This window comes from Anolis carolinensis, chromosome 2, assembly GCF_035594765.1.
Source record: "Anolis carolinensis isolate JA03-04 chromosome 2, rAnoCar3.1.pri, whole genome shotgun sequence".
NCBI classification, from domain to species: domain Eukaryota; kingdom Metazoa; phylum Chordata; class Lepidosauria; order Squamata; family Dactyloidae; genus Anolis; species Anolis carolinensis.
The window spans coordinates 27177157-27191392 of NC_085842.1; the positions used below are offsets into that span (position 1 = coordinate 27177157).

General features: G+C 40.8%; 1 protein-coding gene across 1 annotated transcript; it reads left to right on the forward strand.

The window, feature by feature from the left end:
• Nucleotides 1–949: 949 nt before the first annotated feature.
• Nucleotides 950–13110, forward strand: LOC100554070 (lymphocyte antigen 6 complex locus protein G6c). Its single transcript, XM_008121721.3, has 3 exons — nt 950–1172; nt 9292–9408; nt 11983–13110. Exons 1-3 carry the CDS (start codon nt 1121–1123, stop codon nt 12186–12188), a joined length of 375 nt encoding a protein of 124 aa, XP_008119928.1. The 5' UTR covers nt 950–1120; the 3' UTR covers nt 12189–13110.
• Nucleotides 13111–14236: the final 1126 nt, after the last annotated feature.

Here is a 14236-nt window from a genome sequence, read left to right on the forward strand (position 1 = left end):
TGTGCTTCGTTTTGTGAAGATAACTATGGGTTTCATTTGTAATTCTGTTTTTTGAGAGGCACATTTCATGTTGCTGGATGAACTAACTATACATTTGGACTTCTGAATCCCTGCTCTTTCACTGACCTGTCTCACTTCACTGCTACTATAGTTCATTGGCATCATCAGGAGCAAGGAATTGGGCACTGTGTGTGTTTGCAAGTGTGTCTTTATCTATGCACAGACACATGCACAATCTTGGGTTGCAGAAAGGGCAGGGGGTATGGATACCTTCAGATTCTGGGTATTTTAGCTGCAATATTGTGGAATGGTCTGGTATTAGAGAAGGCCAGAGAGATGACACCATGAGCTGTCACACTGGGTGACATCAAGGGTAATGACATCACTGTGTACAATGTATACTTCTGTGCTGAGAATAATAATAATAATAATAATAATAATAATAATAATAATAATAATAAAGTTATTGTTATTTTTATACCCCGCCCCATCTCCCCGAAGGGACTCGGGGCGGCTTACATGGGGCCTAGCCCGATAAAACAATCAAATATCAATAACACAGCAATAAAACAATTATACCAATAAAAACATCAATATCAGTAAAACAATCGAGAACAGCAAGCAGATCATCTGGTGTTTGTCAGGTGTGGTGGCCATAGACATACTTTATAGCACCTAGTTTTCCACACTATAAAAACACAGAGAGCGCCATATTGACTCATGTCTATGAATCCTTTCCTCCAAGTCACTCACAAACATGCCAGGGCTTGGATAGTAGATATTGCAGATTGAGAGTGTGGATGGGAGTGGATTTTCCCCACTCAGTCTTGGAATTCTCCTGCACTTTTATTTACATGCAATCTTATAGATGTTCCTTCTTCATCTTTCAAAATTTGGGTGTGTCTCTGTTCTCATCTGTGTGTTCCCAGTTGGCTCTTTCCCAATTGCCTTTATGAGTAAAAGTGAATCCCTCTAAAACTTCCCCTGCTCACGGCTGCTTAGAAAGAGTCCTGTTCAAGAGCTGCTGAGCTGGGCATCGAGTCTTCATAGCCTCCTTGCCATTTTCCACAGGCACATTCCTTTCAGACTATAGTTCTGCTTTCTTCCAAAGATTTTCAAGATGAACAAGTGTCTTCTTCTAGGCTTTTCCGTTCTGGTCTTATCAACAGTTGGTAAGTGTCATATTCTAAAAAGTAAGGGTATATTTGAAAAATTTTAATGATATATTTCTGAAAGGACGGGGAGGTTTTCTTAAAAACGATCAGCCTAATGTTGACATTTAAATGCAATAAGAAGGGTAGATTGGGATGTTTTCTTATCCTTAGTTTATCAGTATTTTAGGATAAGTTTGGAGAAAACTGCCTGGCAAATACTGGCTGGGGAACGCTAAAAATTTGTCCTAGATATTGGGTATCTCTATGTGTACATGTTGTTTGATAGGCCAGATCCAAAAGACTGAGATGGGAAGAAGGGATGAGCTTTAACCTGGGTTAAAGTTGAATGTTTTTGAATTAGACAACCACATTTGTTGTTTCTTCTTCTTCTTAGGAATTTATCTGGTAAGTTTAGATCACAGGCAGGTCTCACTTGAATTTTTCTGGGATCCTAGCAAACTTGGCTCCTCTAAGATATATTTCTGTCTGTGGATGAGAAGCAAATAATCCACACATCTATCAAGTGACACTGCACGGTGCTGCAAATTGGTCTAGTTGTTATTTTGGCCAAAGGAAGATCCCTAAGACAGTTTTTCTTTCTGATATATTGAAGTAAAAAAATATTATAACAATAATAATTAAAATAACAATAAATTAAGGTACTACTGATTTAATGACATCTCTTCCTTGGGGTAATTCCACTACCCTCCTTAATAGTAGGGTGTGGCATTGGACAATACTGTCAGGATAATGATAGCAGCCCACATAATATCTCAGCCCCTTTTAACTCTTAGTGTCATAAAGGAACTCAAAAAATACACATGAGTCTGTTGCTTTAAAGTAGAAAAGAAAATTTAGTTCTATTCACTGCACAAAAACACAAAACAAAACAGAAGAGTTGTTCTCAACAATAACCAACAATATCTCTGGTGAGTCTTCATCTTCAAATGGCAGCATGCAAACAAACTGCAACTTTGTTTTTGTAGAATGTTCTTATCTTGCCTTCCTTGGCACTCCAAACGGCTTCTTGCTCAGGACGCTGCATAACCACTCCCAATGAGCCATTAAGCTAAGCCAAATGCAAAGCTCAAAGCTTACAAACTTAGTGCCTTGTTTTATGCAGACATTGATAACACACCCAATTAACTTGTGGTAGCTGTAACAGAAAAGATTCTGATTCTCCCTGTTACTTAGAAAAAGCCTATTGTAGACCTTTAGTAGCAACAAAAGCAAGTACTGTGTATATTTGTGTACAAGCTGACCTCATGTATCAGTTGAAGAGAAGCTCTGGGGCCAAAATTATTGAATAAGTGCCAGCTCTGCTCCAGGAGGTTAACTGCCTCTTGTTACCACTATTTTTCTGCCTATGTGTATTAAAAAAACAACCCAGAAACAGTGCCAAGGGGGAAACAGTAGAAAATATAGTGTTTCCTTTAGGTTCCCCCAGGATGAACTAAATTCTCATCTTTTATCATTCTCCTTAGAAATGGGTTCCTTTTAAAATAAGAATTAAGGTACAGTACTTGCCTTGACTAGTTAATAAATCAACCCAGGTTTTGGATCAAATTTGACCTAACTTTCTGGATTTTTACATGATTATATATTGAATGTTTCAGCGTGCCCAGTCCGTAGGTTCCATAATCATGTTTTGTTTTCTGCACTTCATCCAATACCCAGCCCTATGATACGCTGCTTGTACTACCTCATGCCCAGCCCTTTTATAACCTGGTTACACCCAAAGTACTACTAACAATTGGTTTTGTTGAGTATTGTTTTAATTGAGTTTTAACGCTGCTGTTTTATACACTTATGTTTTAGTAAATTGTGCTTTTATCTGGACTGCTATATTTAACTATGCTTTTATTTTAATTGTGTTTTTGCTTTGATGGATCGGTTTGCATTTGTGTCTGTGGACATTTTGTGCTCTATGTAAGCCACCCCAGGCCCCTTCGGGGAGATGGTGGTGGGGTATAAGAATAAAATTATCATCATCGTCATCATCACTGAGCTTCTCAAATATAGCTAGGCTACAGATGCATTCACCAAGCCTTTGGCTTTTCATTTCATCTCATGTGGTTCAATGAGATGGATTTGTTCCATGAAATCGCATGTTGCAGAAAATAGTACACCAAGAAAGGAAAACCTGCATGCACACCTGTCCCAGACTTCAGACACAATATATTCTTAAAATTACGACCACACAAGTGGAAAATTAATCTTACATTAATCATTTTTAAATGACAACTCACTTGTTAGCAGTTTTGTGGAGCAGTTATTGCCATAGGACATTTAGAGAATTAATCATATAGCATTACATCTTGAGCAAATGAAGAAAGTGAAATGAAGAAAGTTAGGCCAGTGGTGTGTAGCTGGGTTAATTATTTCTAATTATTTACTAATGACCTCTAGTTTAAATCCTCAAGATACTTGAATGGCTATCTATGGGTACCTTTACAATGTAGAATGAATGCAGTTTAATGCCATTTTCACTTATCTGCTATGGAATCCTGGTATTTGTCACTTGGTGAGGCACCAGAACTCTTTGGCAGAGAAAGTTACAGACTCTGAAAACTCCAATTCCCATATCATTGAAGTCTGGCAATTAATGTAGTTTCAAGCTGCATTCCATCTATTGTGTAGATCAGGCATGGGCAAACTTGGGCCCTCTAGGTGTTTTGGACTTCAACTCCCACAATTCCTAACAGCCGGTAGGCTGTTAGGAATTGTGGGAGTTAAAGTCCAAAACACCTGGAGGGCCCAGGTTTGCCTAAGCTTGATGTAGATGCACCCTAAAATTCCAGAAAATCTGCTTTCACTCCCTGACTTAACTATAGAAATGAACTGAATGACTTTTTAGCCACATTTTCTCAGTTCTCATTTGAATTGATCTTGGCAAGGAATGCTGAGATAGGGTTACGACAAGAGACAAAGAATGACAGATATCATTGCTGCAGTTTTGGAAATCTCTCAGATATGAAGCATTTGTCCAGGCTGTTCATAGCTCTACATATTAAGCATACTGTGTCCCCTTTTACACTTTCCAGATTATCTGCTTTGAACTGGATTATATGGCAGTATAGACTCATATAATCAAGTTCAAAGCATATAATGTAGATTATCTGCTTTGATAATCTGGATTATATGACAGTGTAAAAGGGTCTTTTGAGGCTTTGGAGATGCTGATTCACTCCTTTCCAACCAACATTTCATACTCAGTAGCACACCACACCCAGACCTGAATGTAAGAGTTGGGGTTTTACATATTTAGTTTTTTTTATTTTCTTGTTTCAGTTGTGATCAAGTTATCATTTCTTATCTTTCTCTAGTTGCATGTTTGCCAAGTTCCATTAAGGAAAGAAGTCTGCTAGGATGGGGAAAAATACATCGGAACAATTTGGAAGAGTATGATTTTGGACCTAGTTTGAAGACTCCAAACTAAGGCACCACCTACACTGCCATACAAAATGCAGATTATCTGCTCTGTGTTGGATTATATGGCAGTGTAGAATCATCTAATCCAGTTCAAAGCAGATAATGTGGATTATCGGCTTTGATAATCTGAATTATATGGCAGTGTAGAAGGGGCCTCCAGGTGCATTTTACATTGCAGAATTAACACAATTCTCCCTGGATCCCCCTGGGGAGAAGAGCAATATATCAATTAAATAGGTAAATATAAATAAATAAATAAACACAGTTTGATAGCACTTGAACTCCCATGGGTTAATTCTTGGCCAAAGCATACTATTGCCTCATCAAACTACAACTCGCAGGTTTTCATAGCATTGAGTCAGCAGAACTTCCTCACTGTGAGAGCTGTTCGACAGTGGAACTCTCTCCCCGGGGCCGTGGTGGAGGCTCCTTCTTTGGAGGCTTTTAAGCAGAGGCTGGATGGCCATCTGTCGGGGATGCTTTGAATGCGATTTCCTGCTTCTTAGCAGGGGGTTGGACTGGATGGCCCATGGTCCCTTCCAACTCTACTATTCTATGATTCTATGATTCTATGATGTTCAAGTGGTGTCAAACTGCATTAATTCTACAGTGTAGATGCTCCCAAATGCACTTTACAAGACATGTTATAACTATATAGGAAAGCAGAGAGTTGAATATATGGAAGGGTGGAGCAAAGGTATTGTGATGTCTCATGGGCCTTGTAGTCCCGTTCCTAGTGCTATTGTGGCAGATGAGGAGGAAAATTTGGGATTTCCACCGGTTCAGCTTGAATCGGAGCCTCGCCACCTGGAGGATGTTTGTCCTCAGGAAGTTCACCAAACAAGCCTTGGGCAGAATTCTCCCCCGTTTTCCCGAAAGGACAATTATAATAGAGATAGAGGAGCCAGGGAGGCTAATCGCCGGAGCCTCAGAATCGCTGCCAGACAATTAGCTGATTAGGTCTGCTTCCCTTGGGAAATTCTAAGGAGTCATGCATCTGGACAGAGTTGGGTTTCATTTCTTGTTCTCCAGGGAAAGTGTTCTGTTGGCGGGAAAACAAGACCCTATATAGGGATTTTGCCGCAAGGGGAACCTTGCGGAGTCAATTGTTCAGCTTGAGGAGAGAGATCGTGTGTGGACTTCGTACCCCAGTTCCTTGTTTCCCGGATCGAGTTTCCAACCTAGCCTTGTTTCACGGATCAAGTTTCCAGCCTTGCCTTGTTTCACGGACTTCTATGGACTCAGTTCGTGTTTCATGTTTGCCTCGTTTCAAGTTTGATCTATCCAAGATTCAAGCCTATTTTCCAGCCTTGTTGTCAAGCTACCTTGGACCTTAAAGACCCTGTCATTCCCCACACCATTGCTTGGCAAGGTGTGTGTTTCGGTCAAGTGGATTATAACTTTGGACTTTAATATCTTATATTGGACAATATATTTCTGGACTATATTTGACCTCATCTGAAAGGTCTGCTTCTGAACTATATTCTTCACTTGTTTTTATTGACTTTATATATTTCTTTAATAAAGATATTAGATAGATTCTGGTCTCTGTGCATGGTTATTGGTGCTCTGCAGCCTGGGTCCTGACAGGTATTGATGTCTTAATTAAGACTTACATCATAAGTGTTCTCTCATGACTGCTTAGTGCCCATCAAGAAGGTTTACTGCAGAGAAGAGAGAATGAGTCATGAGAAAAGATCAGGAACCAGATTAAACACTTGAAACAAAAACAGTTGGTGTTCTGGGCCTTCAAGTTGCTTTCAAAGCAATGTAAAACCAATCTTTCAGAAAAAGTTTGCAATTGCATTTATCTGGGGCTGAGAAAATGTGACTTGCCCATGGTCACTCAATGGATTTTCTGGAGATTGGAACCCTGATCCCCACGGTCATAGTCCACCTGCACTATAGAATTAATGCAGTTTGACATCACTTTAACTGCCATGGCTCAGTGCTATGGAATTCTGGGACTTGTAGTTTGGTAAAGTACCAGCACTCTGGTCGAGAATGCTAAAGATTTTATAAAACTACAATGTCCATGATTCCATAATATTGAGACATGGGAGTTAAACTGTTGCCAAACTGCATTAATTCTGCACTGTAGATCCCAATTTGGTTGGCACACTCATGATTGTTTCTCCTGCTGTGCCATGTTTTCAACTGCTTTTGAAAATCCCACTTTCTCTCTTGTTTTTGCATTTCTCCTTTGCCAGCAGCACACTTCAATTTCTGTAAATTTAGGTGCCACCTATACTGCCATACAATCCAGTTTCTGGCTTGGATTGTATAGCAGTGTAGATCCAGCATAAGATTTTGGTACCCAAGTATCTTACAGTAAGTTAATTCACGGGGGAAGTGAGGGAGAAGAGGGCAAAACCTTTTGTGTCCTTTTTCTAATTAATAACCTTAGTCCACTTAACCAAAATATGATATTGCTCCTCCATCCATATCCTGGATTTCATGCATAAAATGAGTCCCCCTTGCTTTGTTTTTGTTTTCCTGCTAATCCTACCTTGACAAGGAATGCATGCTGTCAAGTGCTGTGGCAAGTTATTCCCAACTTGTCAAAACACCTCTCCTGGAGGCGTTTTGAGAATAATTCCAGCTCACTGCCATTTCCCAGGAAAGGAATTTTATTATTGCAAAACTCTTTTAAAAAATCAGTATTTTCACTTCCTAAGGGTGCAAAAAACACCTTATGTTTCCAAATTTCCGAGTCTCATGCTGAAATAAAATATGCTCCAAACCATGCATACGTTTTAAAGAGTGAAAACTGCATGCATTTCAAAAGCATGCCTGGTCACACTTGTTCATAGGAAAACTGCATACAAAATCTGCCTGCCAGGGTAAAAATGCATAACAAACATAAACAAAGCTTACTTGTCTGAACGTATCTCCCTCTATGAACCATCTCGGAGGTTAAGATCATCCAGAGAGGCCCTGCTCTCGGTCCCATCTCCCTTGCAGGTGTGACTGGTGGGGATAAGAGACAGGGCCTTCTCGGTGGTGGCTCCTCGACTATGGAACTCCCTCCCCAATGAAATTAGATCAGCGCTCTCCCTCCTGACCTTCAGAAAAAAGTAAAAACTTGGTTATGGGACCAAGCCTAGTAAGCAAAACAAGAAATGATTTGGGATTATGTGAAATTGATATTTGACATTGGAACGGCCTTGGACCATGATTTCTGGATTATGTGATTTTAATGTTTATATTAGTATGTGTTTATCTTCACATTAAAAACATTTTAATATTAACACCAAAATACTTGTGAGTTTCCCTGGACCATGCTCTGACTTACAAGAACCACTGCTTGAATATCAAGCAAAAAGTGGGTGCTAGGAATAACATCATACGAAAGCTGACTGGCACAACCTGGGGATCACAACCAGATACAGTGGAGGCATCTGTCCTTGTGATTTGCTACTCTGCTGCTGAATATGCATGCCTAGTGTGGAATACAACTCACCACATTAAAACAGTGGATGTTGCTCTTAATGACACATGCCGCAATATCACAGAATGTCTACACCCCACACCACTGGAGAAATTATACTGTTTAGCTGGCATTGCACCACCTGACATTCCCTGGGAGGTAGCAGCCAGCAATCAAAGGACCAAGGCAGTGACATCTCCAGCCCATCCCCTGTTCAGATATCAGCCAGCATGCCAACGCCTTAAATCAAGAAAGAGTTTTCTAAGATCTACAGAGATACTCGCAGGAACACCTCAGCAAGCGAGAGTCCAAAAGTGGCAGGCTAAAACCTGGAACCTCAACCCATGGCTGATACCGAATGAGAGACTCCCTTCTGGGCACACAGAAGACTGGGCGACTTGGAAGGCGCTGAACAGACTGCGCTCTAGTACCATGAGGTGCAGAGTCAACCTTAAGAAATGGGGCCACAAAGTGGAGTCCACGACATGCGAATGTGGCGAAGAGCAAACCACAGACCACTTATTACAATGCAGCCTGAGCCCTGCCACATGCACAATGGAGGACCTTAATGCAGCAACACCAGAGGCACTCCAAGTGTCCAGCTACTGGTCAAAGGACACTTAGTATAATGCCAAGCTTTTAACTTTGTGTTTTAAAATACAACTGTGCCCTCAGTTCGCTTCTGACAAGATAAATAAAAAAATATTAACAGAAGATACAACAATGCAGATTTCAGCATCACTCATGAGCCAAAAATTTAAATTCATGTCCTCTTCACCATCAGGCATGAAATCACCCCAGCGTCTCTTCTGCTTCTTATAACTTCTTCTTCACTTCTTCACTTTATTTCTTAATTAGTCGCTCTCCACCAGAGTGCTCAGAGTGACTTACAATTTAAAAATCATTCCACAATATAAAACATTCAACATAAAAACATTCAACAGTGACTATTTGGCAAATTATAAGCTCATCTTCAAAACCAGGAGCACTAAGGAACAATCCTAACAAATTCCACTTGTAACCATTAAAAGGGAGACTTCATTTGGCCACAAGATGGCAGAGCAGAGTGGTCTTTAAGGCTGGATCTGCTTTGAACTGGATGATATTTGTCTAAACTATCATACAAGCAGATAATATGGATTTAGAAACTGGATTATATGGCAATGCAGATGGGTCTGAGAAACTCTCATGTCCTTCAAATAACATGAATTACCATACTTGTTTTGGGGTTTTCCATCTTAATAAATATTTTATTTTTCTGATTTTCTTTTCCAGCACAAGGTCTGGTTTGCAAAGTATGCAAATTCAAATTTGGAGGTGTCTGCTACAATTCTGATGACCCTTGTAGAGCTGAACATGGCCAGTTCTGTGAGACAACCAAAGTTTACTCAGGTAAGATAAGATTCTGCTGTACTGGGAACTTCTTGGTTGTGCCATTGTGGGTGATACCGCAGAAGGGAAAGGATATGCATGCATCCAGCGCTCGGCCAAGCTCCTTTTCCCCATTGTGGGCTGTGGGACAAAATTATGCCATTGCTCTCATGGGGATTTGGCCACCTCCTTACAAACATTTCCTTAGGTCACCAAATTTCTAGCATTCCAGCCATTTAAACTTCAGCAGAGCATTTGGGAATACAGGCATTTCAAAAGAGGGGGCAATCAAAACTACTGGCCAAAACACACCTTGGTGCCTCAAATGTTAGGCCTGTTTCTGGGTATATTTGACCTTTTGATTCCAAAAATGGCACCAGTTTTCCACTTTAACTTTTTGAGCTACAGAACATGTGTCATCTACCAGTTCATGTTCATCCATTGAAAATCATGATAACCATATCTAAGAAAATAGAACTGATGTGGTCTATCCAATGAATCTTTCTGAATTGGTGCCCCAAATAACACCAGGAACAGGCCTAAAAACCAAGACTTTAAGAAAACAATATATTTTTATTGGGTTGTGTATGATCCAAAGAATGAGAACACATATGAGTCCTGGGTGCATTGGTTCCCAAAGAAGTTTTCTGCTCCTCAAATGAAATTTTCCTTCTACAGTATGACTGCTTTACCAGCAAGACCAATACTCACAGTTTCACCTACCTGCATCCGACAAAATATGTCCTCCCTAGAAATTTTTTGTGTTGTCCTGGCGATCTTATGGTATGCCTCTACTGGAAATTACCATAATGTCAAGTTTCAGGACCTAGCAAATTTCTAGACAGGATACCTGACTTTTAATCTGAGGTAAACTGTGTTTTTGATGTATATTGTAAGCCGCCCTGAGTCCCCTGATGGGTGAGAAGGGCGGGGTAGAAATGATGTAATAAATAAATAAATAAATACCTCTTTTCTTGGTCCTCCATGGTGATTCTATGATAACATTTGCCAAAAATCATTCATTCCACTAAGGTTTGATATTACCAATGATTTCCTATTTTCATGGGAAGTTCAAGAATGTATCCCCCATACATATGGCAGTTGTATTTATGTATGTATTTATTTATTTACGACACTTCCATCCCACTTTTCTCAACCCCGAAGGGGACTCAAGGCGGTTGTACTGTGTTCCTTTTTTCTAGTACTGCAGAGAGTGTGACAACAACTGTTTTCTAGAATGAATCTGAAGGCATCTTCATTATTTGCTAACTATGGGAATGTATGCACAAATTCTTCTGGATCTCAAGTCAGCTTATGCCATTGCCCTCATGTCTTTAGGCACTGCACCCAGTGTGCTGATCACCACTGGGACCACCTTGACTGGCTCGTGCCACAGTCTTTGCAATTTGATCTTTAAATCCTCATATCGTGCCAGCTTTTCTAGTTGTTTCTCTTCAATCCTGCTGTCACCTGGGATTGCAACATCGACAATCATACTTTGTTTTTTAACACGATCGTGAGGTCAGGAGTATTGTGCTCCAACACTCTGTCTGTCTGAATTCGGAAGTCCCAGAGTATTTATTTTTGTGGTTCTGATCTGTAATAGCAGTTCATGACAGTTTTGTTCTGTGGCATTGAGAATTTCTGACACTTCTCTAGTTGTTTTGCTTCCAGTTGCCCTACAGGCCCATGCCCTGGTTGCTCAGCAGTGGGTCCTGGTTCCTGTAGCCCATTTGTTGACGGGTGCCCAGGAATAGCACTCGCCGTGGTCCTTATTATCCTGGGCGACTACCGAGCCAGTATAGACTTCTTTAGAGTTTCTTTCACCATATTTAAACGGGTTGGGTGCACTTAGTTTTACTTCTCAGTTGAGACCACTCTGGCTTGGTTGAACCTGCTGGTAGTTTACACTACTGCCAGCACAGCTCTCAACATCATAGAAGCAGTTAAGCCCCCCGCCAACGACAAGGCAGCACCCGATGGGGGGATTAGTATTATTATCATCATCATCGTCATCATTATTATATTCATTTATATCCCACTTTTTCTTTCTACAACAGAACCAATGCAATGCAATTTTAAAACCTAAAAATATACAAATGGAAATCATGGTATTAAAACAAACATTTAAAATCTTTAAAACTGATTAAAAATGGCAATGAGATTAATAAAGGCAGTGAGATTGGGATTTTAAAGTGGGTATTAATTTTAAAACATTTTAATATTTAATGGTTTTAATATCATAGTTTTTTTTTAAAAAAAACATTATATTTCAGTGTATTTGTATTGATTTTAATTAGTGTTGTTTTGTATTCATTGTTACCTGCCTTGAGGCCCAATTTTGAGATAAAGGCAGGAAATAAATGAATAAATATTGTGCCTTGTGCCATTAGAACACATGCTCTCCCGCAAGTTGCCCATCTCTAACTGCTCTTCATCCTGCAGAGATGAGTGAAACAGGCTCCAAACATATGGGTTGTCAAAAACAGGCCACTTGTCACATACATTTTGAAGGGGGGAATAGGTATTATGGATCAGGCATTGATGTCTCATGTTTCTATTTTTCCTCTTTCCTTTTTTGCTTTCTCACCCTAGGCCACATACGTCTCTTCACAAAATATGGCTGCACCAAAAGCGCAGAGCTTTGCAACACGACTGAGCGGAGGGACAACGTTTTTGACATGTCCTACAACCGCACCTGCTGTGACAGTGACTTATGCAACGGGGGAGTGGTCAGCAATCCTAGCTTCCCACTCTTAGCTGGCCTCGGCATGGCATTGGGCTGGTGGGTAGCCCATTAACGCTGGCATTGATGCCTTTTCCCTCTTATCCTTTTGACCCAAACTGGGCAAGGTATAGATGTGTCATGACCATCAACATGGGTCAGTGTTTCTCAAACTGTGCTCCTCCAGTTATTTTGGATTTCAGCTCCCAGCAATCCTAGTCATCTTACTAGCTGTTATGAATTATGGGAGCTGAAGTCCAAAACATCTGGAGGAGCACAGTTTGAGAAACTCTGACATCGGCTATCACTCTTGGCTGAGTATGATTGGGTCATGGACTCCCTTTTCAATTTACTAACTCACCTGCCCAGCTGGTTGCTGCTCCAAGCCATATCAACAATATTGCTATCACAACTGTTCCTTCTTCTCCCTTCCCCAAAACCCTGTGAAATCAACCTCATTTGGTCTTACAGGGCTCTATACAGGGAAACACTGCCACTTCTTCCATAATTCACTTAGGTCCTTATCACACTGTACTATTATTCCACTCTAACTGCCAGGGCAACATCCTATGGAATCACAGGACTTGCAGTTTAGGGATGGGACAGCTGGAATTTTTAGCCAGAGAACCCTTGGGACTCATTTAAATTACACATCCCACAATTCCAGGGCAGTTTAAAGTGGAATAACTGTGCCATATAAATGAAGTGTGGCAACAATTTTAATCAAATTGAACAAATCTCCAGTTTTCCATGGCTATTTTGGGCTAGCACTAGTAGGTTTCTATGCAGAGTTTACGCCCCGTGTCTGGCATGGCTATGAGTCATCAATGCTTCTTATAGATTTGCAGGCTTGCGATTAGTGATTTGGCTTGTCTTCTTACTCGCTGCCATTCACAAATGAACCACTTTTTGAAAATCCAGGTAGTTTTGTCTAAAGCTCTGGTGTTACAGCCTCCTCTGTTTTATTAATGATGATAATAAAACCAATAAGAAAAAGATACTTCTGTCAGCCTGTGTCCTTATTACATCTACAATTGTGACCAAACTACAGGGGGAACCTTGAGTGGTTCTCAACCTGTGGGTCTCCAGATGTTTTGACCTTCAACACCCAGAAATCCTAACAGCTGGGAAACTGGCTGGGATTTCTAGGAGTTAAAGGCCAAAACACCTGGGGACCCACAGGTTGAGAACCACTGCTTTACAATGACTTCATGTGATAAGCAGAGCCGGTCCAACAATGAGGCGAATTAAGCGGTCGCTTTGGGTGCAAAACATACGGGGGCGCAGTCGAGACTCCTTTTTCTGTTGATTTGTTGTAAAGCATGATGTTTTGGTGCTTAATTTGTAAAATCTTAATGTGATTTGATGTTTAATAGGCTTTTCCTTAATCCCTCCTTATTATCCAACATTTTTGCTTATCCAACGCTTTTATTTTTCAGTGAATGGTTTGGAGGGGGGGGGGCACACCAAAATTCTGTTCGCCTACACTTGAAAAATACCTAGGGCCAGCTCTGCTCCCCGGTTCCCAGGGCCAATCATCCCCACACTCTGACAGTATTTCCAACTGGCCATGTTGGGCCTGTCTATGAGCCAAGTTTGGTCCTGATTCATCATCAGCTAGGTTCAGTGCTTTCTGAATATGGATGAACTATAACTCCTGGAGTTCACAGTCAGTCACCCCCAAACCCTGCCTGTATTCAAAGTTGGCCAAGTTGGGTCTGTATGCCAAGTTTGGTTCGGATCCATCATTGTTTGGCTTCACAGTGCTCTCTGGATGTAGGTGAACTGCCACTCCCCAAAATCAAGGGCAACCTTATCCAAACAGCTCCAGTATTTTCTGTTGGTCATGTGGATTCAAGGTGCCAAGCTTGGTCCAGGTCCATCATTGGTGGGGTGCAGAGTGTTCTTTGATTGTAGGTGAACTATAAGTCCCAGCAACTACAGCTCCCAGATGTCAAGGGCAATTATCCCCAAACCCCGTATGTATTCAAAGTTGGCCATGTTGGATCTGTGTACCACCTTTGGTCTAGTAAATAAAGAGCAACGCTCAAAACACAGGGGAATGGGTTGCTGTGAGTTTACAGGCTGTATAGCCATGTTCCAAAAGCATTCTCCCTTGACATT

Bases quoted from the DNA above. Each gene is read 5' to 3' on its own strand.
- LOC100554070 (XM_008121721.3), top strand. From the start codon at position 1,121: ATGAACAAGTGTCTTCTTCTAGGCTTTTCCGTTCTGGTCTTATCAACA. The intron at 1,173-9,291 runs GTAAGTGTCATA...TTTCTTTTCCAG, and splicing joins TCTGGTCTTATCAACAGTTG to CACAAGGTCTGGTTTGCAAA. The intron at 9,409-11,982 runs GTAAGATAAGAT...TTCTCACCCTAG, and splicing joins GACAACCAAAGTTTACTCAG to GCCACATACGTCTCTTCACA.